Source organism: Lemur catta, chromosome 3 (genome assembly GCF_020740605.2).
Source record: "Lemur catta isolate mLemCat1 chromosome 3, mLemCat1.pri, whole genome shotgun sequence".
Taxonomy (NCBI): Eukaryota; Metazoa; Chordata; class Mammalia; order Primates; family Lemuridae; genus Lemur; species Lemur catta.
In genome coordinates this window covers 99,152,281-99,177,632 of record NC_059130.1, presented here as the reverse complement: position 1 = coordinate 99,177,632, position 25,352 = coordinate 99,152,281, and the positions used below count along the sequence as shown (strand labels likewise).

The 25,352-nt window shown below is 49.4% G+C and overlaps 4 protein-coding genes and 1 pseudogene across 7 annotated transcripts in view; 2 read left to right on the top strand and 3 right to left on the bottom strand.

Annotated features, from left to right (window-relative positions):
* The first annotated feature begins 348 nt into the window (after window positions 1-348).
* Window positions 349-6,602, top strand: MANEAL (mannosidase endo-alpha like). Of its 2 annotated transcripts, XM_045548228.1 has the most exons (4): window positions 349-1,185; window positions 2,298-2,407; window positions 3,177-3,253; window positions 4,290-6,602. In XM_045548228.1, exons 1-4 carry the CDS (start codon window positions 636-638, stop codon window positions 4,924-4,926), a joined length of 1,374 nt encoding a protein of 457 aa, XP_045404184.1. In that variant the 5' UTR covers window positions 349-635; the 3' UTR covers window positions 4,927-6,602. The 2 variants fall into 2 exon arrangements, with proteins under 2 accessions (XP_045404184.1, XP_045404185.1); XM_045548229.1 differs by lacking the exons at window positions 349-1,185; window positions 3,177-3,253 and having other exon boundaries at window positions 2,337-2,407.
* A 620-nt stretch (window positions 6,603-7,222) lies between these two features.
* On the bottom strand, window positions 7,223-11,121 carry YRDC (yrdC N6-threonylcarbamoyltransferase domain containing). The gene is made up of 5 exons (XM_045548224.1): window positions 10,733-11,121; window positions 10,162-10,276; window positions 9,752-9,871; window positions 8,019-8,161; window positions 7,223-7,699 (listed from the first exon to the last, which is right to left on the bottom strand). The coding sequence occupies exons 1-5, from the start codon at window positions 11,119-11,121 to the stop codon at window positions 7,630-7,632; spliced, it is 837 nt and encodes a 278-aa protein (XP_045404180.1). The 3' UTR covers window positions 7,223-7,629.
* On the bottom strand, window positions 10,015-10,221 carry LOC123636088 (annotated as a pseudogene).
* A 43-nt stretch (window positions 11,122-11,164) lies between the features above and the next one.
* Window positions 11,165-12,395, top strand: C3H1orf122 (chromosome 3 C1orf122 homolog). 2 transcript variants are annotated; one of them, XM_045548227.1, is made up of 3 exons: window positions 11,165-11,247; window positions 11,473-11,674; window positions 11,918-12,395. In XM_045548227.1, the coding sequence occupies exons 2-3, from the start codon at window positions 11,627-11,629 to the stop codon at window positions 12,011-12,013; spliced, it is 144 nt and encodes a 47-aa protein (XP_045404183.1). In that variant the 5' UTR covers window positions 11,165-11,247; window positions 11,473-11,626; the 3' UTR covers window positions 12,014-12,395. The 2 variants fall into 2 exon arrangements, with proteins under 2 accessions (XP_045404183.1, XP_045404182.1); XM_045548226.1 differs by having other exon boundaries at window positions 11,232-11,381.
* Window positions 12,396-12,512: 117 nt separating this feature from the next.
* The window catches only part of MTF1 (metal regulatory transcription factor 1), a 42,358-nt gene continuing 29,518 nt past the window's right edge, over window positions 12,513-25,352 (bottom strand). The window contains exons 8-11 of one of the 2 annotated variants that reach the window (XM_045548222.1): window positions 24,453-24,555; window positions 23,199-23,794; window positions 19,553-19,616; window positions 12,513-18,239 (exon numbers count right to left, since the gene is read on the bottom strand). In XM_045548222.1, coding sequence (XP_045404178.1) covers window positions 17,809-18,239; window positions 19,553-19,616; window positions 23,199-23,794; window positions 24,453-24,555 — 1,194 coding nt within the window. In that variant the 3' untranslated portion in view covers window positions 12,513-17,808. The remainder of the gene's footprint in view (window positions 18,240-19,552; window positions 19,617-23,198; window positions 23,795-24,452; window positions 24,556-25,352) is intronic. The other variant, XM_045548223.1, reaches the window with a different exon arrangement.

The window sequence follows — 25,352 nt, the reverse complement described above, 5'->3', positions numbered from 1 at the left end:
TGACTCAGGGTCTGACTCCCGACGTCCCTCTCCCCAGGCTTTAGCGGCCACTTGGACGTGAGAGGTGTCCGAGGGATGAGGGACGTGGGCAAATAAGCGTGGTCACTGAGACGGGGGGCGGGGGGGTGTCGGCGATGTCAGTGAGGAGGGACCCGCGCAGACTGAGACCTTGGGCCCAGAGCACCACGGCCACTCGCTTTCTTGCCCGCCCTGCCCGCCGCTCCCGCGGCCCCGACCTTCTCCAGTGCTCCAGAGCGTCCGCATTCTCCCTCCCGCACCGGGCGCCTCCGCCGCGGTGCCCCAGGGTGAAAGGGACCATCCTCGGCGGACGACGCACAGCGACCTAAGCCCCTGCTCCCTCGGCCCCGGCACTCGCAGCTGGCGGGCCTTCCTCTCCATCCCGCCCGTCCCCCCTCGGCCGGCGACCGCTTGGTCGGCGCCGCTGCGTCCCGTGTGTGCCGGGCCCGCCCGCACTGCGGGGGCGGGGCCGGGAGCCGCCCACGCCGCGCTCGGGGCTCTGCGCGCCGTCTCGCTGGGACGCGTGCGGGCTGCGCGGCGCGCGGGAGCCGGTCGGGCGGCCATGGCGCTGCGCGCGGGGAGGTAGCCGGGCCGGCGAGCGGAGCGCAGGGGCCGCCATGGCCAGGCGGCGGCGCCGCGCCTGCATCGCGCTGTTCCTGGTGCTGCTCTTCGCCTTCGGCACCCTCATGGGCCTGCGCACGCTCAAGGCCCCGGACGGACTCCCGGCGCTGGGCCCGGGCCTGGAGCTGGCGCCCTTTGAGCGACGCCCGGAGGGGGCCCCCGCGCCCGCCGCCCGGGCCCCGGCCGCCCCGGCCGCGCCACCCCCGCCGCCGCCGCCGCCCCGCACGGCGGACCCTGGCAGCTCCCCCGGGCCGGCCCCGGCGGAGGCCGAGCCCGCCCCCGGGCAGAGTCTCCGCGTCTACTCGGACCTGCACGCCTTCTACTACTCGTGGTACGGGAGCCCGCGGCGCGAGGGCCACTACGTTCACTGGGACCACGTCATGGTGCCGCACTGGGACCCCAAGATCTCGGCCAGCTACCCCCGCGGCCGCCACAGCCCCCCAGACGACTTGGGCTCCAGCTTCTACCCGGAGCTGGGGCCCTACAGCTCCCGGGACCCCGACGTGCTGCGGGAGCACATGACCCAGCTCAAGGAGGCCGCCATCGGTGAGCTCCGCCACCCCGGGCCGCCCTGTCCCCCAGCCCCGCCCTTCTTCGTTCCCACACCCCAACTCCGCTGGTCCCGTCACCGGGCCTTGGGGTCCACTCGCCGGCCTGCCTGGCTTCTTAGCCCTTCCATCCCACTCTCATCCTGGGCCCTCCACCCGGCGCCGGCACCCCTTCATCTGGTGTTCAGCCCCCCAACCTGGCTCTGCTGACCCCTAACAATTCCAGGGTCCTTCCGTAGGGCGGAGCTGCTGGGAGTTTGGCCAGGAAGGGCAGGCAGAGTCTTCATATGTCCCGGGCCCTGGGTCGGGAGATGGAAAGTGAGGCCTGGGTGCCCTGGCCCCTCTGGAGCACAGGCGGAGCAGCAGCTCTTACTGCTTTTGCTGGCTCCAGACAGGAAAGTTTGTCCGTGTTGCGTGGGGTGGACCCTGCTGTTTGCAGGAGGGGTGGGGGTGGGGTTGGGAGCTTTTTGTCAAGTTCCCAGCTAGAATCTGGTGGGCTCCCTGGAAGCCTCCTTTGTAGGCTTGGGAAGGGAGGCTCACTTATTTCAGATGTTGTCACTGAATTTTACAGTACATTTTAATTTACCTGGAGATAGTTCGTTGGGGGGAGGATGGAGTGACACAGACAGGAGTGGGAAGTACACAAAGACAAGATAAATAAGACAGGGGTTATCCTTCAGGATTTTACAGTCGAGAGGGCAGACAGTCCATAGGGATGTTGTTTCTCGGGGAAGCACTGAGATGACCTCTCCTCAGGGTTCTTCTCCACGAGGGACATCAGAGGTGCTCCTCTTCTTCAGAGGTAGAACTGTGGCTTCCAGGTGGGTGTGGCATTGTCCACGGTTCCTTTGTTCTACTACTTGCTGATGCACTGGAAAGCCTGGCTTCTGCCCGGCCTGGTTCCCCAGCCGCTGCGCTTCAGCACCTCTGGCGTGGACAGCTCCAGGACGCAGGCTCTGGGATCCAATCTGCAGGCCGGGAACCTGGCAGGAGCCTTGCTCAAGGCTTTTAGAAACCATTTTGCAGTTGAAGGGATATGTTTGTGAGAAAAATCCTCTCTTGAGGGGGGGTACTGCGTATCTCTGAAGTGGCCTCTGTGTTGTGTCTCAGGCGTCTTGGTCCTGTCCTGGTACCCACCTGGCATGGCTGATGATAACGGGGAACCCTCAGATGACCTGGTGCCTGCCATTCTGGACACCGCCCATCAGTTCGACATCCAGGTGAGTCTCCAAGAAGAGGTCTCGTGCTCTCCGCCCCATTCTGGAGATTTCCTCTGCCCTGCTCACAGGGTTAGTGCCTCTACAGAAGTTCCTGGCAAGTATGTAGCAAGTGTGGTGTTGGGGGAGGGTTCAGCATAAATAGTGCCTATGTCATTCTTATTTTCTTGAATTCTGAGAAAACTAAATATAGGACGAGTGGGAAACTAAATAAATGTCACTGTTATTAAATAAGAATAGAGGTTAGGTTGGAAACCCTGGATAATGCGTAGGCAAGAGCCAAGTGGACCTGCAGACTGAACTCCAAACTCAACTCCGTGGCAGGAGGCAGCGTCTCAAGGCGTAGTGCACAAATGTGCTCCCAGCAGGCGGGCTCACTTTCAGGAGGAAGGACGGAGCTGAACTAAGCCTGTCAAGAATTTCCCCAAATGTACTGATCAAGTCAGTCATTTCCCACTTCTGTGGTGAAAGAAGGAAAACCACAGAGAGAAGCCCCACTCCCCATCCCCCTTCCCCACGCCAATCACTCGGAGCTGGCACATAGTTTGAAATCTGTTAGCCACCCTGCAACAGCCCACACGTGCCCTGCTGTGGGAGGGGAGCAAACTTCTTGCCCCTCTTTTTTGGCCTTGAAGGGCAGTAGCTGTCCTTATCTCTACTGTGCCCACCACCGCCAGGCCCTCTCCTGAACTCAGCCTTGCCTCTGGCTGTGGTTGGAGCATTAGCCTTATAGATACTCACTGACCTCTTGTTACTCCTCTGTTTGTGGCAGGTGGCCTTCCACATCCAACCCTACAAGGGCCGGGATGACATCACTGTACATGACAACATCAAGTACATCATTGACACGTAAGGCTGCTCTGGGGGCTGGGATTTTGGTGGGGAACAAAATGGAGTTGGAGGAGAAGGTCGAGAGATGCAAGGGCAAGATGCTTGCGTTCCCAGCAGCTGTTTTGTGGTAGGAGAAGCTGGACTTAGAGTCAGGCAACCTGGGTTCCAATTCCAGCTCTGTGGCCTCTTCACCTTTGAGTCTCGTGAGAGGTACACGAGTTAATATATATGGAAGTGGCTTGTGCAGTGCTTGCACGTCATTTATTCATTCCAAAAGTACTGAGTGCCCACGTGTGTCCAGGCACTGTCCTACACCCAGTTATACAGCAGTGGGTAGGCCTAGCAAAAGTTCTGATTTTGTAACATTGACATTCTAGTGTGTGTTCGGAGTGCTGTGGGGCAGACAGTAATTAAAAAGGAAAAACTAAATAGTGATCCATACTATGAAAAAATAATAAAGAATAAAGCTGGGTTTTGTGCCAGAGCATGCCCAAGGAACTACTTTACAATGGGTAGTCAGGTAAGTCTCTCTGAGGAGACAACGTGTGAGCTAACACCTGAATAAGAGTCAGCTCTGCAAAGATCTGGAAGTAGAAAATTCCAGGCAGAGGGCTGGCAGATGCAAAGGCCGTAAGATGGGACAAGCTTGGCATGACAACAGAATAGAAAGGCCAGGTGGGGAGGAATAGATGAGGTAAGAGCAGGAATGGAGGTAGGCAGGGCCAGGTCAAGTAGGTGGGGTAATGAATGGATTACAGGGAGGCAGGAATGGGAGCCTGGAGACCTGTTCAGTGGCTGTTGCCACAGTCCAGATGAAAGATGAGGGTGGCTCAGCTCAGGGTAGAGAAGTGAGGCTTAGAAATGGCAAGGCTGGGAGGGATAAGGGAGGGGAGCCAGGTTTTTGCTTAGAGGCATGATGAGTCCAACCGTGGAGACTGACCGGGTCCCAGACTGTGCTGTGGCATCAAGAAAGATCTCATCCATGGATGGTCCTACCTACAGCTGTGCTGGTCTCGCCCATCTAACTCAGGCTCTTCTCTCTCCTGCCCCTCAGGTATGGCTCCCATGGTGCATTTTACCGCTACAAGAACAGCATGGGCAAGAGCCTCCCACTATTTTATATCTACGACTCATACCTGACGTCCCCTGAGGCCTGGGCCCACCTCCTGACACCAAACGGGCCCCACTCAGTCCGCAATACCCCCTACGATGGGGTCTTCATAGCGCTGCTGGTGGAGGAGGGCCACACCCATGACATCCTGGCTGCGGGGTTTGATGGCATGTACACCTACTTTGCCTCCAATGGCTTCTCCTTCGGCTCCTCCCATCAGAACTGGAAAGCTGTGAAGAACTTTTGTGATGCCAACAACCTCATGTTCATTCCCAGTGTGGGGCCTGGCTACATAGACACCAGCATCCGGCCCTGGAACAACCACAACACTCGGAACAGGGTCAACGGCAAGTACTATGAGACGGCCCTGCAGGCAGCCCTGACAGTAAGGCCCGAGATCGTCTCCATCACCTCCTTCAATGAGTGGCACGAGGGCACCCAGATTGAGAAGGCCATTCCCAAGAAGACGCCAACTCGCCTGTACTTAGACTACCTGCCTCATCAGCCCAGCCTGTACCTGGAGCTCACCCGCCGCTGGGCGGAGCACTTCATCAAAGAGAAGGAGCAGTGGCTGATGTGAGGGGCCTGCAAACGGGGGAACGAGGGGCTAACGTCCCAGCCTTGCTGGGAGCTGTCACCATGTGGGGCTCAGCTGAGGTTGTAGACACTCACTTATTCAAGTCAGCAGCTGGGTGCTTATGGGTGGGCCATTGAGCCTGTTCCTCAGGCCAGTGGTGCTGGGGTGCTCTGCAGTGACGGGAAGCCAGGCGGTGTTTCAGAGGGATCAGTAGAGGCTGGCAGGCGACTGGACTTAGCCTAGGGCAGCGCCACATCTTCAGAACACTTTCACATAATCCCTTCTAGCTTTGAGCTCTGTGGCAGGTTGGTGTTGTGTAGTGGAGTCCCCCAGTCACTGTTTTTGGAAGGGTGTCAGGGTCTGGGCCAGCATGCACTCCTTCTGCCAGCCTGTGCCCTCTTCAGGCCTCCTTCCCACATCATCTGTCTTCTCTAAGTTAGGGAACCATATGTGAGACTTTCTGAAAGGGCATTTCTAGGTTTAAGCTCTTCCCAGTAGACTCCTGAACCCCATCAGGACATAATCCTGAGCATTCGTTCAACACTCGCTAATCAAGCACCTTACTATGTGCTAGGTGCTGCGGAAAACTTGACCAAGGAATGGTTCCTGTCCCCCTGACACTTGCAGGATCCAGCTTCCTTATCTGGTGTGGCCTTGTAGCTGGTGCCTGGGCACAGTTGTGTTTTTCTTTTTGCAGTTTTACCTAGCGCTGGGAATTCAGTTCCGTTTCCTCTATAAAAAAAAAAAAAAAAAAAAAAAACCTCCGCGCGCTCCAGAACTCACTTTTCCCAGATTTGGCTCCAGGGAGAGGACTAGGATACCCCCCTCCCTTTAGCTGCCTGAACTGAATGAGACCCACTCTCTAGAGCCATTTTCAGTGCTACTGTGATTTGTATTTATTAAATATGAAGTGGTATTCTCAAGCAAGCATTCCTTTTGCTCTCTTCAACACCTCACAGATCTGACTTCAGTCAGATTCTGTGACTCACTGACATATGGGCAGGGCTAGCTATAGTTTTAGCACAATGAAGAGTGGATTTGCTTCAGAAATTACTAGTTTAAAGGAAATTTATTTCTACAGGAAATAGTTAACAAACTGGTGGCTTATTTACAAATTAACTAATATGCTAATTACAGGGACCCTCATTAAAGCAGGCCTCTAGAACACCTTCTTGGTAAGATTCTTAGGATATACTTGAAAAATATGTGCACAGGAAACCACTGTACTAAGATTATGGGCTCAAGAATTGGAATTCTGGGAACTGGGGTACAAGAAGGGAGGGGGGAAGTAAACCCCAATGGTCACCACAAGGACATGCAGCCCCAGTTAGGTAACTGATCCTAAATCCCACCGGATAGATGAGCAGGCCTGGCCACCTGGCTTAACTGGGGAAACCAGGGCAGGCAGGGCTGGACGTTGACCTGTAGTAATTTGCAGAAGGTAGCAACACTGAGGCTTCATTTCACAGATACACAATTTTGGAAAATACTAAAAAGTATGTCAAGGCCAGGGGGCAGGGACAGCCATTCTCCCACATTGCTGATGGCAGTGTAACGTGAATTCAGTTCTTTTGAAGGCTAATCTCTATCAAGAGCCATAAAAACGTTCGTATACTTTGATCTAATACGCCTACCCTAAGGAAATAATTCAAAAGAAAAATAAACCATTTACAAATATGTTTAATAGCACTTTTTATATTAAAGAAAAACAAAGTTCAAATGTCCAACAATTACATTTAACAGTCGGTACACATACGAATAAAGACAAAAAGCTGCTAAACTGGATTTAAATAAAAGTATTACAAGTATATGGGTATAATTAACTATAACTTACGCTCTCCCCGCCAGGCAATGACAACACACTGCACCACCAGCTCTGCTGGTTCAGAAGTGTTTGGCCTGTGGCTCCACACTTTTTTTTTTTTTTCAGACAGTCTCACTCTGTTGCCCTGGCTAGAGTGCCGTGGCATCAGCCTAGCTCACAGCAACCTCAAACTCCTGGGCTCAAGCGATCCTACTGCCTCAGCCTCCCTTGTAGCTGGGACTACAGGCATGCACCACCATGCCCGGCTAATTTTTTCTATGTATTTTTAGTTGTCCAGCTAAGTTCTTCCTATTTTTAGTAGAGGCGGAGTCTCCCTCTTGCTCAGGCTGGTCTCAAACTCCTGAGCTCAAACAATCCACCCGCCTCGGCCACTCAGAGTGCTAGGATTATAGATGTGAGCCACCACGCCCGGCCGGCTCCACACTCTTAATCCTAACCCGGTTCCAACTTCAGGAGCTGAATCCATGCCTTTGGTTACCTGAGACTGTTAAACAGCAGCGGCACTTCTAGCTGGTTTGAATCTTAAATGCCACCACCCAACAAAGAGGAGGCTCTTACAAAATTCCAAATCTGTCACTTAAAATACTTTTCAATTAGAAAGGAGGAGAGAAGAAACTTATCAGAACAAGGCCACCTAGGAATGTTCTTAACCTCTCCATTCAGCTTTTGGCTGACATATTAAACTATAAATAATAAATACAACCTTTCCCCCAGCAGCTTCTGGGGCTTGGTCTACAGTGTTCTGGAAGATATTTTGCCTAACGGGTCAGGCTAGTGATGTAGCTCCAGCGGCCTCTGCAAATGAGGCCTCGCCAACCACCAGTGGACAGACACATAGTATCCAGCACCAGGCCTTGGGCCTTCCCTCCTCCCGAGTTTCACTAGCAGGATTCATGTGACGGAAGCAGCCCGTATTTCTGTTGGAGGATGGCTGTAGTACTTTCCAGGGCACTGGGGAAGAAATAGAGGACAGTTAACAGTCTGACTTCCCAAAGCCCAGAGCCCAGCAGAGTCAGGTGAACAGGGACCTAAACTCACTGGTCTTATTATGCTCTGTTCATCGAACCCTTGATGAGTCCTTTTGAATCCTGAAAACGCCAGCAAACACTAGCAAACTTAGTCCTACTGCATCTAACACTTTTCCATATCCACCTGTACCCACTCAAGGCAAGACAGGAGTGACAACCTTCATTTTGTCAAAGCTTTTTTTTTTTTACATCTTTGCAACCTCCCACAAGTCCTATCCCTAAGCCACAGGAAAGAGACTTACCAGCCTGGACGAATGATGCCAAACTTTCCAGGTACAGATAAATCAACCACAGTTGAGCCAAGGCGACACTCAGGGCTCTGGCCATCCCCAATTGGTCCCCCATCAATGACCAAGGACAAATGAGGCCAGAGGTCTTGGAACTCCTAGGAAGAGAGGAACAAAGAGCATGGACACCATCCCTGGCATCTGCAATGCTGTCACACCACACACAGGGTTCATAAATCTGTCAAAGGCCTCATAGTTTTAAATCAGGAGGCACTTTCCTCCAAGCAGAGGAAGGAGGAACCTCATTTAGTTAAGGTCAGCTGTGCCAAGGACTAACACCTGCCTAGAGCTTAAAGAAAATCTTGCAATGGCTAGGCACAGTGGCCCAAACCTATAATCCCAGCACTTTGGGAGGCTGAGGCAGGAGGACCCCTTGAGCCCAGGAGATTGAGGCTGCAGTGAGCTATGACTGCACTACTGCACAGGCGACAGAGTGAGGCTCTGTCTCTAAAAAAGGAAAATCTTGCTGTGCCCAAAGGAAATAAGTTCTGAGTAGAAGGCTCTAAACCTGGGCTTTCTACCACATCTCTGTGTGACTGCATGCAAGTTACTTTATCCAGGCCTATAAAACAAGGACACTAGACTAGATGATCACTAAGGGTCCTTCCAGCTCTAGCACTGTGATTCTGGATCTCACTGCAACTGTGGATCAGGGTAGGGAGAGGAAAACAGCCTAGACTCTGTAAGTGCATGACACCAGTACTCAGTCCTTGGGCTATGGGAAGGATATTCCCACTAGAACTGTGGGTTGAATTGTCAACTAAGCTAGAGCTTCCCCTACCCCCCAATGAAGACACTGTAGTTGCAGTTAGGCCTGGGAATTTGGAATGGGTGATCATAAATACCAGTTTCTGTGTTGGACAGATTAATGACTGCTGACAAGTTAAGAACCTCAGCCTCTCCCTGCTGCATTCCCACCCTTGCTTCTTGGGTGTCACCACCAGGACCAAGTAAAACCTGTACACCGAGAATGAGAAGGGATGGTGAACTCTCACTTTCCATGGTCCCTGAGCCCACTCTCTAGGTTTGGGCATGGAAAACCCCATCACTTTATTAATATACACTCTACATTTAGTAAGAAGTAAGTGAAATTTCTTTTGTGTCCTCATTCATTTCTAACCTACGTAGCCAAGATAGGATTACAATGATCCTTGGCTATGTAGCCAAGGTAAGATTAGAATGATCCTTTCTTTGACCTGGCTTGTGGCAAAGATAAGAGAACAGGGTCAGGAATCAAACACTGGGTTAAAATCTGGGTCAGTCATTTAATGGCTCTGTAACTTGGAACAAGTGATTTAATTTTTGGAGGCTTAACTTCTTCATTTTTCTTTACAGCACTGTTGTAAGGACTTATAACCTAACTCTGTATTCTTCAAAAACTGCTAACTCCACAAAAACAGGAAAACAATGATTTTGCTTACCATAATCTTTCCTGTTACTATAAAGATAGTAGAGAGAAAACAATTCTTCCATTGGCCTCTTAAACTTGAAATAAAATCTGTCTAAGATTCTTTAATTTAGATTACCCCTCCCCCATCCCCTGCCTGCTGGGCAGCCTCCCCACTGTTGACCCCAAAGGGCGGCTGACTGTCCTGCAGGGCAATTCCAGTGCACCAGCAACCCAACCGGGTTAGGGGAAATTGTATTTGGGCTGGTGATGTTTCTGGGGGAAGGACTGAGTAACTCACCTCGACATTCAGAGAACTGGCCTGGGAGCTTAGGTTGGCACTAGTGAGAGCAAGAGGTCCCCCAAACATCTGGGCCAAGTCTTGCATAAAGGCATGGTCAGGAATCCGGATGCCTACAAGCTATGGGGCAAGGGGAAAGGCGATCATCAGAAATGTTGGAAGGGATAGGGGATGGGTCTGGTCTGGATTCTAGTGAAAGACAAGTGGCCAGAAGTCTGGGGACACAGGAGAAAAAAAATTTTTTTTTCAACATTTAAACAGGAACCACTCAGAATGCTTTCTCTCCATCTTACTCTCCCAGAGGAAGAGAAGAATGATCACCAATAGCAAATGGCGTTGGTAGGATCTCTTGCAGCAAAGCAACACCAAAAGCCAACTTTACGCTCAGGAACAAGAGAAAATTGACTCACAGGGGTAAAGGGGTTCAGATCCTTGTTGAGAGCCTCTGAGCGTTGCATTACCAGGGTCACTGGTCCTGGCAATAGGTCTTTCAGGAGCTCCTCGGGTACTCTCACATGGCAGTACCTGGGAAACAAAGGAGCGTAAATCCACTCAAAACGAAGGGCCACTGGTGGTCCCTTCCCAGACTCTAGGCAGACCCAGGAAAAGGGTCCGTATCGGACTACAACAGCTGCGCTGCTGTGATACTGTGTTAGCAGTATAGAACTCGGTGTTTTGTTTTCTTCAAGACATTCGCTACTGTATTAAGCTACTGTGTTCGTTTCTTGTTTTTCTTCTGCCTCGGTTAGCACAAAAGCGTCAACAGAATAGGGCCCCTGCCTGCCTAGTGCATCGCTGCGTCCCAGCATGTCGTTCGGGGCCGGGCACACATTAAGCGCTCGGTACACATTTCCAGTTCCGGATTCCCGGGTGATCCTGGACAAGCCCCTCCCGCTCTCTGCGCCTCAGTCTCCCAAGCCTGTCACCGGAAACCCCTCCCGCGGTGCCGCCCCTAGCAGGGCCGGGCCGGGGCGGCCTCACCTGTAGACGTCGGCCACGCGGCCCAGGCATACGGCCAGCGGCTTGGCCTCGCTGCGGCCCTTGAGGCGGTACACATCGCGCAGTGCCGTCGAGCAACTCGCCGAGCAGGCCAGGCCGTACAGCGTATCGGTGGGGACGGCCAACACGGCGCCGGCGCGCAGCTCGGCCACGGCGGCCCGCAGCGCCTCGGTCCAGCCGGCGCGCTCGGGGCTTGCGGCCTGCCCGGCCCCGCTTCCTGGGAGCCGCAACAGCCGAGTCCCCGGCGCCGCCGGAGCGGGGCTTGGCGGCCGGAGGAGGCGGCCGCTCCGGGAGTCCACGGGCCCCTCGCTCAACCCCACGCTGGCAACCACCGCGGCCCTCATACCCCTGCACCGAAGCGCCGGAGACATCCGCCCAGGCCCGCTTCCGGGAGGAAGTGACGTTCCCGGCCAGCTTCCGGTCCTGGAAGCTCGGCCCCACCTCCGCGCCGGGCAGCTTAAAGGGACCACGACCCCCAGGAGGATTGAAGGAGACCGGTGGGGACGGGGCGGGGCGCAGCTTTGCGGCGCCCTAGCGCAGCGCTGGGGAGGGGGGGCGGCCGAAAGGGGGGCGGTGGTCGGGCCGCGCAGGCGGAGATGGAATGGGGCCCGGGCTCAGACTGGTCACGGGGGTGAGAGGGGGCCCGTGGGGCGGGGGGAAGGGTCTCGGACCCCGCGCAAGCGCCGGCCGTGACCGTCTGTCTCTCGCTCTCTCCCGGGCAGGGAGGCTGCCGGCGTGGACCGCGGGAAGGCGGGGCTGGGGCTCGGCGGGAGGCCACCCCCGCAGCCGCCCCGGGATGAGCGCGCCCAGCAGCTGCTGGACGCGGTGGAACAGCGGCAGCGGCAGCTCCTGGACACCATCGCCGCCTGCGAGGAGATGCTGCGGCAGCTGGGCCGCCGGCGCCCGGAGCCGGCTGGTGGCGGGGTCAGTGCCCACCCCGGGCCGGGCCTGGGGGGGTGGGATCTGCCCACTGGGTAGACTGGCCAAGCCCAAGCTTCTCCTGAAGTGGGGGAAGAATGTCCCCACCGCTTTACCCCTAACCTCTTTTGATCTGGCGAGAGGTTTTGGAAAAGTTAATACTATCCAAATGCCAAGTGGCCATATCCTTGTGGGCCTAATCCAAGGCCTTTCCTCCCAGCCTCACTTTTTCCTTTCTGTTCCAACTAGAATGTCTCAGCCAAACCTGGAGCGCCCCCCCAGCCAGCTGTCTCCGCCAGAGGTGGCTTTCCAAAGGATGCTGGCGATGGAGCTGCAGAGCCCTGACCATCCCCAAGCCGGATGCCCTGAATTCTCTCCCCTCCCCAGGGCTCGTGGCTGGACTCTGAACAACTCCCTTCAATAAAGGGGCCAGTCTTCACTGGCAGTGGCTGGTACTTGGCTCTCAGCCTGGGGTGGCAGCTCTGCTAGCAGCTGGGTTCACTCCCACTTCATCCTGGCTGAAAGCAGTGCTGGGCTTTGAAATGGAGCCAACGAATACCCAGTCTGATTACCCGGATTTGGGCAGACTAGCAGTGCTAGCCAGAGTGGTCTGGCCTGCTATGGGGGATCTAGGTGGTGTTACATGACCATTTCATGCTTTGGGGGCTCTTAGCCCCACAAAACACCTTCAGCAGAGCCTTGATTAAAAGGAAACCTGCAGACTTTCCTGGTGACCGGCCTTTCCTTTCTGTCCCCTAAGTCTCTGATGGCTGGGCAGGGGGGAGTGGTAGAAAAATGTCAACCATGGGCAGGGTCGGGAAGAAATGTCACAGATACTACCAGATTTAAATAAGCATTTAATTAGGATTTCATTAGTATTTAATATTGCTTTATCAATTCCAAAAAGTTAAATTTTCACTTCGTAGCAGATATTTTAAAGTACAATATTAAGTTTATACAAAATGAGCAATTAAGCAAACACCATTATTTCACATTCTTCAAAAATACAAATTCATATTTATTCTTTTTTGGGTTTGGAGGTTTCTTCCTTTGGAAGTACTGAACCTGTAACGTTTTCATATCGCTCAGTGGAAGTCCGTTGTTCCCATGTTTCACACTTAAATAAACTCGATAGACTTTTACATAATCCAAATAAAACTATTTGGGATTTAAAAAATTGTCACCAAGACCCCGGCCAATGATTAGTGTGTGTCAAAAAAGGCTCTCCACGGGCTCTTGCCTTTCCTGGCCCGAAGATCTGAGCCAGAGATTTAGGAAAAATCTGTTTCCAGCCACCTTCCCCAAACAGGGACTAGGAGGAATTCACAGGATAAGGGAACAGCCACCTTGAACTCTGACCCCCACTCTCACATTCTCCAAAACACAGCAAAGGATGTAGACTGTTGAGTCAAACAGCCCTTGGGAGGTCTAAGAACACAGGAGGAAAAGGGCAAGAGAAGCCTCTGACTTGGCATCACTACAACAATAACAAGGATATTGCAAAAAACATCCCTGGGTTTTGGTGCAAAAAGGTTTTATGAAAAATTTTCCCATAAGAAAAAGTAGAAACTGCATTGAGCTGAGAAAGTGACACTACATTATCGCCCAATTTTTGGCCCAGCAGGCACACCACCAAAAGAGCAGTGTGTGGTTTTGAACCTCACTTCCAGTAAAAAACTTGTACTATGTACACATTGACATAAAGATCCAGTTTAATTTGCATTTTTCAGTGCAGACTGAGAAGCCCTCTCTTGAACAGGAGTAACAGTGAGAAATGCCCAGATTGTGGTCATCAGCTTTCCCTAAGGACATGAGAAGAAATACAGGACACTTTCCCTCTCTCCCCCAGAAGTATCCGAGAGGAAACAGACTAAAATGACTGACCAATCAGAAATATGCATCATTCAGTTTTGTTGCGCACCGCCTTCCCCCACCCCTGTGCCAATATTAAGGAGTGTGGACAATTTCTGATCCGTGTCACAGCAGAACAATTTACATATTAGATCTATGAAAATCTTTCTGCTTTGGCTGAAGTATATTTTAAAACTTCTGTATTCTGTAGCCTGAGAATTGAAGATAAAACGGATGAACGTGGAGGAGAAGGAAGAAAGTTGATAAAACAGATTATTAAAAGCTTTATTTACTGGATTTAATGAAGGCTGGAGGCCTTTTTGCTTAAGGAACCCAACACAGGTAGTACTGGGAGCAGTATGGAAATGGCTCATGTTGCCTCCCTACTACCACCACCACCTCCCCAAACATATTTCTGATTGGTGGTGTAAGAAAATTATTGTAAACTCTTGAGCAATATTGTTGCAGTTCCACAAATCAATGGTCTGGAGAAGTCTTATTTAAGATTAAGGACAATGGACATGATTATAAATACAAAAGTCTAGAAGGTGCCAGGTTTCTACCTAGGAACAACCTGTTCCTTCCTTTCAGGCATCACTTTGCAATGGTGAAGAGGGGAAAGATGGCAAGGGATCAAGAGGTGATGAAAACGGGCCTCAACAGTCAGCAGAGGAAAACAGGACCAACAGCAGATCTTCAGAGAGCCTGAGGGGCGCCCCGGGGCACACAGGGAAGGCTTGCATAGATTGAGCAGTTGCGGAGAATGCATAATAGTGTTTCCCTATGAACAACCTCATAGCACAGGGCTGTTCAAGTGGAAAAACGCGGCCAGGCCAGGGCCACATGGGACAACGACTGTCAAGCTACACATATTGCACCAAGGTAAGTGCTTTTCTTTTCACACCTCAATTTAACTTTTTATTCTGAGCAAAAAATAAAACTTTGTGGAAAGTATATATATGTATATATATACACAAAAGAAATTGCAGCAATTGGGTTAAAGATAAAATAACCTAAAGTGCTTTTTTATTTTATTATTTAATATACCAATATGAGGTTCTGCAAACTTGTCCCTCTGGACACATTCAGCATTATACAGAGTCTCTCAGGAAAACCCACCCACCTTCCATTATCCCCGTGGGTCCACAGCCTTGACCCTGAAAATAGAACTCTTCAGTCTACTGTCTTTCCCAGAGGTGAAAGAGATGCCCCTTGCCTTCTACCCAGAGAAGTCTTCACATCTGAAGGCCCCTCCTGGGCTTTGTACCATGATCTCCTTCTAAAAGAAGGTGGAATTCAATAAAGGACACCACTTCTGTCACTAAATTAGTGGTGCCCCCACAAGAGTGGCCAGACCCTAACAGGAAAGATTGGGCCACCTTCCCTCAATGCCCTCCCAGCCCACCTACCTGCCTGGAAGGGCCAAATTCACTAAGGCAGTTTGGTGGTGCCAGCCAGAGTTTACTTACCACCTCCTCCTAAGCCCATGAACTCCAATCCCTGGTGCTGAGCACCCTTTAAAGGAGCAGTCTACCTGGAGAGGCTAGTGGGAGCTTGAAGTATAAATCTACAGGATGAAAATGGTTAAGTTTACCATGGGAAGAAAAAAAGGCTTGATTTTACCTGCTAGACTTCTGCAGTACCCCCCTAAACTCACCCTAGCTTCACTCCCAGGTTTGGAAAACCACACTCTCCATGAAGGTTCTTTCTGGCTCCAGTTTAGCCAGGGGCCCTCTCTTCTGCAAGGTCCTTGGCACTAGAGGCCGGGCTTGTGGAAGGATGGGGGGAGAGCACCAGGAGAGGAGGGAAAGACTGCCTACTCTGGGGCATAAATCTCTTCACAATCACTCACTGGCATTTTAAGCACATTCCTGATTTTTCAAAAGCTGATTATTATCTGATAGTCTCTCTTGTAATCTAAAGTCACTCTCAAAAGGCAGATACTTAAACTTCTTCAGCTGGAAAAATCTGTTAAGCTAAACACTGTTTAAGATGCTTCTTCATCACCCCCAGTCTTTGGAGAGTGGAAAGGCCACTGACCTGGGCAGGGCCCAACATAAGCACAGCCTTGGCTAGCCAGGAAGAAACAATATTTAAACCATGGACACCTTGAATGTCTTTCCCTGGGCTCCTCGTCCCACCTCGGCTCCCAGGGAGCCCAAATCTCAGCTAAAGGTAGGATGGACAAGTGGGACAGTCATTACTGCCCTCTGGTACAGGCTAACGTTGGGGTCCCATCCACTACTCTCTTAGAAGCTGTAAACAGCAAGGGCCCAACCTCAAAGCTTCTTATGGTTGCAAGGCCCAGGGGTGGCCAAGGATAACTTGGGCTCAGCAGTTGGTTTTCCAGGAGGACTAACCCACTGTGGTAACAGAAGATTCCTCTTGCCTTTGCAACTTCTGCTGAGGTCCATGGTCCCTAGAACCCACCAGCCTTTTGGGGAGGGGATTGCAGAAGGTCAAAAAGTAATCAATTGTCCTGGCTAGACTCCTGGAACGAGAAGTCAGCTGGTTGTAGTTAAGCCCATTTCTCCTCACGGCAGTAACAACATTCACCACCACTGCCCTCTGGTCCAAGTCTGTCCCTGAACATCCTGGATGAAGGCAGGCCCTCTGGCTCCAAGGTAAATTATCTGCTCTGCGTACTGTGTCGGCTGGCCCTGAGCAATGGCTCAGAGAACAGGAGAGTGACCAATGAAGATTTCCTTACACTAGGGAGTGGAAATGCAAGGCAAGGTTATGGCTGCCTTCTGCCTGACACTGCTGACTCGGAAGAACAGCCCTGTCTGCGGAACACTGATACTCACACAAGGCAGCCGAAGGCTCTTTGGAGGCACAGGCCTATTCCACACCTCGGGCCATGCCTAGCTTCTGAGCTTGGTGAATTTGGTGAGCACTCATGACTATATTAATATAGCCAGTTGAGAGAAACTTTCCATTCTAGTGTGGATTGTATTTTATGTTTTATTTTAAGAGGCAATGACTTGGAGCCAAAGGCAGACAGATGGATATAATTCTATATACACACACACACACAATTTTTTTTTCCTATAACACAACTTAATGAAACACTCCAAATGAGATAACTTATTGCAACATTTCAGGCTTTTTGGTGGAAGGGGAATTTTTTGTTTTGTTTTACCCTGAGTAGAAGATCATCGTTTTATGTTTTTTTTTTATTTAGCAATCACATGATTAAGCTGAGCAAGTCACATCCTCGTTTGCACTGTACTAGGCTGTATGCAAAATCCAGAGGCATGAGGGGCAGAGATGGGAGGGGGGCAACCAAAAGCCTGGCTAGAACCTCGAACCAGGACACCTGGCCTGCCAGTTACATGCCACCTCATACCAACTCCCTTAAATCTGCACCTTCTCCTGCTAAGCAAAATGCAGCCCTTCTGCTCTGAGGAAGCAAATATCATCAAAAGGAAGGCAGACCACCGACCAGCAACTGGCCATAAACCATGTTTGGCCTAGGACAAAAACAGGGATATTCCCCAAGGAAAATTCACTGCAATCTGCAAGCCCTGGCAACTGAGAGACAGAAAGAACCAGGAAGGTAAAGACTGTGACTGTGTTGCTAGAGTCTGCTCTGTACACACGTCATCGACAGATAGCAGTCAACAACTTGCCTAGGGCCTCTGCAGAACCAGGTCATGCCAGCGGCCTGTGGGCCAGGCCTTAAGCTGCCCATTTGTGCTGAAGAGGGCTGCGTTATCCACCCTGAGCTCCACTGACACCAAGCGCAAACAACAAGGCCATCTCACCGAACCCTGTCCAACTCACAGCTGTCTCACTGGCCTTTGCCACTGCCCTCTTTGATGGAGCGGGGGTCTGGCCTTCCAAGCAAAAGTCAGCCTCAGAAGCAAAAGACACACAGGGAGGAGCAACACCCAACACACTGAACTCTCCTGCCCAATCCACAAAGACCCCAGTGCAAGTGATGGGCAGTACCAGATTGATGGAAACCACACCCTTTCATTTAGAATTTTTATGCATACGAGTAACCTTAATTTCCAAGTTCACATGACAAGCAAAAGTGACATACAGTGCAGCCAAACAGTTCATTTATAACTTAGCTTTTTTTTTGTTGTTTTTTGTTTTTTTTTCCAAAGATTAGTTCCTTAAAATGGATGCTCCTGGGATGTGAATAAAGAAAATACATCTGAAAGGTGAGGATTTCAAACAGTAGATTTCTTCATCCTTCAAATTTCTGACCCATGATGGCAGGCATCACACCCATTGCCTCCTGCTTGCTTCCTGTCCAGGAGGTGAGCACACGTGGCCCTTCACTTGGAGAAGCCGCTGGCCAGGCCCATCTCCTCCTCCCCCTGCAGCAGGGCTTCAATGGGAATCAGATTGGACGGGGTGTCCAGGCTCGGGAGGGACAGAAACTCTGACATATCCATGGCACTTAACGTTTCTGTCTGAGGGTCTAAAGGAGTCTCTGCTTGTCTGCCCTGCTCAAAGGAGGAGGGCACGGTGGAGGATGACGACAGGGGGACAGGAGGTGAGGAAAAAGTCTGCGGTGGTAGTTGCTGGCTGGGCCTGTCAGGAGCCTGGGGGCTTGGCTCTGGAGGGGGTGGGGAAGAACAGCCCTTTCTCCTGCCAGACGCCCGCTCCTTTGCAGAGTCCCGGCATGCACACTGACACTGACATGCCTCCTCTTGTTTGATGATGATCACAGGAACACTGAGGCCAATCTGCTGTACAGAGCTCCCTGCGAGAGAGGCGAGAGAGACTGCTCTTCAACTAGCCGCAGGGCGGGGGCACGAGGGGCAGGGGTATGTAGACAAGGTGAGAGCTGAGTGCCAAGAGGCAGGAACAGTGGGAAGGGTGGATGCCATGTTCCAGGCTTTGTTCAGCTTTAAACTGGACCACGTTCCCTCTCAGGTAAAAAGCCTCTGACACTCCCCAGCCCTATATGACAAAGCCCCCCCCTCTTTAGAAAGCTACACACACAACTGAGATGACCCTGTATTTGCAGCTTCATTTCCAGCCACTCTCTGCTGTACCCTCCACATAGCCACAGTGGACGCCACCTTTTCTGACATGTTCTTTACACCTCTGGCCCTATGGGCTCTTCCTTATGCCTAAAATCCCCAGACGCTGCTCTTCTTCTGGAGAACTGACAGTCCTCTTTCAAGTGCCAGCTCACTCCCTCCGTCTCTGTAGGCCTATGCAGAGGGCTAGCCCAGGTGAAGCCGGCACAGAGCTGCCTGGCACACGTGCACAGTGCTGCTGTCTTCCTTCCACGCCTCTCTCCATGCTGTGCAGGACTGGGTTAGCTCTGCCTGCCTGAGAGACTGAGCTCCTTTAGGACATCTCACTTATCTTTGTAGCCCCAGTGTCTGGCACACAGTAGGTGTAATCTCCTTTTACACAGCAGGCCTTGCATGCACGCACACTGTCATTCATATTCATTCCCTCTCTCACGTGTGTTGTGCACATGCATGCTCTGAATTCAGCCAGTCTTTCTGTGTTTCAGCAGAGCTAAAGACCAACAGGCAGGAGAACTGAGTGGGAATTGGGAGGCCTGGGAACTAGTGCTTTGGCTCCATCACAAATTCATTTATGACCTTGGGGCAGTCATTTAATTTTTCTGGGTCTCAGTTTCTTAATCTATAAAAGCAAGAGTTTGAATAAAAGGAACTTTCAGCTCTATATGAGTCTCTGACCCAGATGCTATTTCTTCATTACTGTAATTAGAAAAGAGTCCAGTGAATTAACAACTGCCCTCTTTAGCATTAACTGTGATTCAAACTTTTTTCTGCATTTACAAGTTGTATCTGAAAGGTAAAGAACTATTACTACTTAAGGAATGTTAAACATGGTATATATGCCAGAAGTACATTACCTTCTAATAGTTGTGAGAAAATGAAATACTGTAATAAACAGTATAATGTGATGAATTTAATTGAGGCTGTTTAACGATTTTTAAAGTTTTAAAAACTAAGGCAAAGCAGTAATTAACTGTGCCTCAAGGGGCCCAGAGAATCGACTTTCTCTCAAGACTAACATGGCATTACATACCTGTGCTACTGGCTACTGGTACTGCAGTGGTAAAAAACACCTTCTCAACTTTAGATGCTTGCTGCTGAAAAGAGAAAAAAAAAAAGACAGAAATCACATTTATGGCCGCCATAATCTGGCAGATTTCCAAGGACCTGAATTATAATGGTCATCCAAGAGGACAAAAAACCCTCAGTGTTCAGGGATTTTTGTACTGAGTGATGTTTTGTTTGTGCTCTGACATGAGGTCACTGCACTGTTTGACATTCAGTGCTGACAATGTAGCTAGCTTTGTACCCTACTACTTGGCTGTCTCCCAGCTGCCTAATCCAGTGGGTTCTGTGTCCAAAGGCTCCTCCCAAGGTTGCTTTTCTCAAGCTGATGGTCTTTTCAGAGGGAACCCCAGGGCTAGCTTTCCTTCCAGGCTTTCATCTCCCCCTCTGCCCCCTAATACTTCTATGAAAGCTGGAAAGTTCATTTTCCCCTCGGGGATTAAGCTGCATGCTAAGGACAGGCTAAGGCTTCCTCTCACAGGCAGACAGCCCATGAAGGCCCTGGGCAATGTGCTGTGAGCTGCACAGGATGGTTCAAGGGTGGGCCCTGGACTCAGCCACACCTGGATGCAAATCCAAGTTCTGCCACTCATCAGTTGTTGATGTCAGGCAAGTGATTTAATTTCTTAGAGTCTTAGTTTCCTCATATGTAAAAATGGAAATAACTGCTAGGGTTTAAATATTTGTCCCCTCCAAAACTCATGTTCAACTTTAATCTCCAATGTGGCAGTATTGAGAGGTAGGGCCTTTAGGTGATTGGACCATGAGGGCTGAGCCCTCATGAATGGACTGATTCATTCATTGAATAATGGATTAATAGGTTATCACGGGAGTGGGACTGGTGGCTTTATAAGAGGAAGAGAAGCTGGGCATGGTGGTATACACTCATGGTCCCAGCTACTCTGGAGGCTGAGATGGGAGGACCACTTGAGCCCAGGAGTTTGAGACTTTGAGGCCAGTCTGGGCAACATAGTGAGATCCTGTCTCTTATAAATGGGGGGGAAAGGGGGGAGACCTGAGCTGGCATGATCAGCCACCTTGCCATGTGATATCCTGCATTGCCTCGAGACTACAGCGTTCCCTCCAGCATGATGGCCTCACTAGATACAGCCCTTCAACCTTGGACTTCTCAGCCTCCCTAACTGTAAGAAATAAAATCCTTTTCAGGTATCTCATTATACGCAATAGAAAATGTACTAAGACAATAACCAAAGACCTTCTCAAAGGCCCCTGTGAGGATTAAATGAGATGATGCACATTGACCACTTGGCACATGATGAACATGCAGTAAACACTAGCTATTTATATTATTACTACTAAGTTGGACTATAAACTCACACCTGGAAAATCACCCTTATCACTGTAGTACATTTCCTATTAAATTGGCTAAACAGTTTCTGCTTTCTTCAAGTCTTATCTTAAAGGGGCTTTGTCTTTTATTCCTTTAAGGAAAAAAAAAAAACACCTCTAAGATGAATCTGGGAGGAAAGTGAAAGCTTCTGGCTAAGTTATAGGAGATGACGATATAAAATAATGATGGAGAAATGAAACCCATATTTAAATACATTAAAATGAAGTCTGTGGAAAAGGAATGACATTTGTCCAGACAAAACAGTAAAAACTACATGGAAGCAGTTTGGGTCACAATAGTGGGAAAAACCTTTCAAATGACTCTGGCCATCTAAAGATGGAAATAGGCTGCTGCCTCTAGAGGTGGTCGGCCCCCCACTTCTGGAATCTGAATGCTCTCACTATTTAGTCCAAACCGCCTTTCCAGTTTGTTTGATAGCAGCATACATCCACCCACAGATTCTCCTACCTAGTACACCCTCTTCTCCATCTAATTCCTACTCATGTCTCAAGGCTCACCTGACCTGTATGGCCACTCAACAAGCCCTTCGGGTCTGAACCCCTCACCTAGCAGCACAATGTAGTAGCCAAGAGCACAGACTCTGACGTCAGCCTGTCTATCCCAGTTTTGCTACTTATACGCTGTGTGACCTTCAGGCAGCCACTGAACCTCTCTGGATCTCATCTCTCCATTGGTAAAATCACACCTACCTCTTAGGATTGTTGTACTATGTTAATATGTGCTTAGTGCGACATAGAGATATACAGAGACAGTAAAAAGATCATTGGTTGTTGGCAGCGGGGAAGGGATGACTAAGTGGAATACAGGGAATTCTTAGGGTGGTTGAACTATTCTGGATAATGTAATGGTGGCTACCTGACATTATGCATTTGTAAAACCAAAGAACAGTACAACACAAAGAATGGATTCTAATGTAACCTATGGACTTTAGTTAATAATAATGTATCAATATTGCTTCATCAATTGTAACAAATGTACCATACTGATGTAAGATGTTAATAACGGGGGAAACTGGTGAGGGGAAAGGTACATGGGAACTCTCTATACTATCTGTTCCATAAAAATCTTTTTTTTTTTTTTTTTTTTGCCCGGGCTAGAGTGAGTGCCATGGCGTTAGCCTAGCTCACAGTAACCTCAAACTCCTGGGCTTAAGCGATCCTACTGCCTCAGCCTCCCGAGTAGCTGGGACCACAGGCATGCACCACCATGCCCAGCTAATTTTTGCTATATATATTTTAGTTGGCCAGATAATTTCTTTCTATTTTTTTAGTAGAGACGGTGTCTCGCTCTTGCTCAGGCTGGTCTCGAACTCCTGACCTTGAGCGATCCACCCGCCTCGGCCTCCCAGAGTGCTAGGATTACAGGCGTGAGCCACCGCACCCGGCCTGTTCCATAAAATCTTAAAAAAAAAAAAGTAATCTGAAAAGTAATGTACATAGTTAATAACTGACACATGCTAGAGCCTCAATTTTAAAAAGTGCTTAGCACAGTAAGTCCTTACACTTAGTAAGGACTCAATAAATTATAGCTTTTCTTATTTTTTAATTACCATTGCTATTATTTGGCACTTTACCTACAGATAATATTAACTTTCTTTTACACATTTTAGCCTCTTTAACTAGAATATACGTTTTTATGAATAAGAAATCATGTTTTTCAATTTTCTGTGAATCTTCCAGAGTATCCAATGTGGCATCTGGCAAATATTAGGCTTTCAAAATATATTTAATTGAATGACCAAGTCATTTCCATAGTCATCAAGACCAAACACTTCCTTAGAAAATGGTTCTATGGTGGGCTCTGGCAGCACAGACTATTTCTCTGATTTGGCCACTGCTGCCTGGTTCCATCTGACTGGGTCACATCAGTCCCTCACATCAGTCTGGCTCTGGCTTGGAGACAACCCGCTTTTCTGAGATATTCTTGAGCCTCTGGAGTTTGCTGACTGCTTTCCATATTATGAGACGAGGTGATCAGATTGCAGTATTAATAGGAATATTTGTTCAAGTGCCTCCTGCTAGGTAAACTTAAAGGCTGTTTCTCTGCCTCCTTATTGTAGGTACTGACGACAGCATTCCCTGTATTTATACTATTCGATTATGGGGAAAATGACTAGGAGGCAGAATGACATGTTTCAGGGTGGATATGATAGCCATTTTCCTTTGTGAAGTAAAAGCCTCTGAACATGTCACCAATGTAAATATACTTCACCCCACTGAGTATGTTTATACATAATACTTACAATTTGTTCTTGGTTTTGTGGTGAACTGGTGGCACCATTTAATATCCATTGTAAGTTCTGTTCTCCCATGACTAGGTTGGACTGCAGGATGGCCGTGTTGGGAGTCGGGGTGATGGTTATAGGGGGATTATTAGTTAGGACAGAGTTGGCACCCAGGGGCAGAGTCTGGACCATGGCTGGCAGGGGCTCAGTAGTACTTTGTGGTGGGGCTGGTGCTGCCACAGCTGATGCCACCGCCGCTGCTGATGCAGAGGCCCCAGCAACAACAGAAAGTCCCGGGACGATGGGCTGCGGTGCCTGGGGGTACGGAAGAAACTCTTGATGATTAGCAGCCAACTGTGTGCTGTGGGGAACAGGCACTTCTGGAGGTTGTAAGAGAGCAGGGGGGTTGCCAAATGCACCTTGCTGGGAACCAGTTCCTAGGGAGGGAGCAGGCGGAGGAGCAGACGGAGCTGAGGCTGGTAGTAGAGGCTGGGGTGGCTCGGAGATGCCAGGCTGCAGTACAAGTAGAAGAGATAAAGATGCTGAATTTCCTGTGGATGGCGGAACATCACTGACTGACTCTGCATCACCATTAAAACTTTCAATCAAGGCAGCTGGCAAGAAAAAGAAATAGAAATATATATACATATCCCATGCCTTAGAGGAGCCACAAAAACACAGTCATTATGGGCTAAACAAAAGACAGCTAAAGTCCATTAGAGCCAATTCCTTCACTGCTGGAAGGCTGGCTTTCTGCTTTTCAAAGTACTGAGTTTCATGATCAAGCTCACTTTCTAAATGTGAAGACCTAGTATAGGTATAACCATAAAAAAAAGTGTCAAAGTGTCCTAAGGCTTTTCTGGAAAAGAGACTAGACATCCTTTTCTTGGCATGACCAGTAAATATACTTTCTGGCTACTGTGAAGTTTTATAGACAAATTTTCATTCAAATACAGTATGATCTATGCATCCAAAGCTCAGTTTGTGGGTCCTATCCACTCATGAACAAGGTATTATCACATCAAAAGAAAGAGCTCACAGCTCCTTCCATTTTTTAAAGCCAACAAGAGATTCTGGGAAAGGAGACACTCTTTTTCAGGACTGAGGGAAACAGGGGAAAAGATGGAATTGAATGAAAAGACCTATACTTCTCTGACCCTTACCGGGAATCCCACTTCATTTAAGCTCACTAACTGGGACATTTCTCTGTGCCTGTTACTCGGTGTGTCAACAAGTGCTGAGATGGCAGCAAGATGAGTCTGCAAAACACACCTGTCTGTCGTGGATCTTCCTGAATTGCTGTGTCATCTGAATTCTGGAATATTGACTCAAAGATGACTGTTGGTGAAACTGTGCCGAGGTCCTGGCCCTGTGTCTGTTGGAGAAAGACAGAGATGTGAAACCCTTCATCCTCAGATGGTTCTTCACCAAACAGAGCGTATTCATAACTCCAGAACTCGAATGATCTTCTGATCTGCCTCTTGTTTTCATCTTCTCCTATTTCAAAGTAACATATATTACCCTAAACCTCAGACACTAAAGATTTGAGTCCTCAGATACTCTAACATAGGAGTTGGCAAACTATGACTTGCCTGTTTTTGTAAATAAAGTTTTATTGGAACACTGCAGGACAGCCGTGTTAGGAGTGGGAATGATGGTTATAGTGGTACTCAGCCATTTAAGTATTGTTTATAGATATGAGTAGTTGTAACAGAGACCATGTGGCCCACAAAGCCTAAAATATTACTATCTGGCCCTTTACCAAAAAAGCTTGCTGATTCCTGCACTAAAAAATCAAATCCTACATAAAAATGGGATTGTATAACATCCATTACTCTGCAATTTGCTTTTCTCATGTAATAATAACATATTGTGAATATCTTTCAAGGTCATTATATAATATCTATGATGTTCTAATATGTACCCATGGTAATAAATTAAACAATACAACGAAACAATGACAAACAACGTTGATAGCTCTACACTTAATAAAAGGTCAAAGGGATTTAAAGAAAGATAAAATAAGGGGGGGACCCCAACAACAAAATGTCCTCAGGGCCTGACTCCCAATAAGCACTAACTAAAATGATCACTCTTCACTTGAATTAAGGGAAGGGGAAAAACTGCAGTTCTTTTATCCACAGGCCACCTCCAGGCCACCTCCACCTGTGT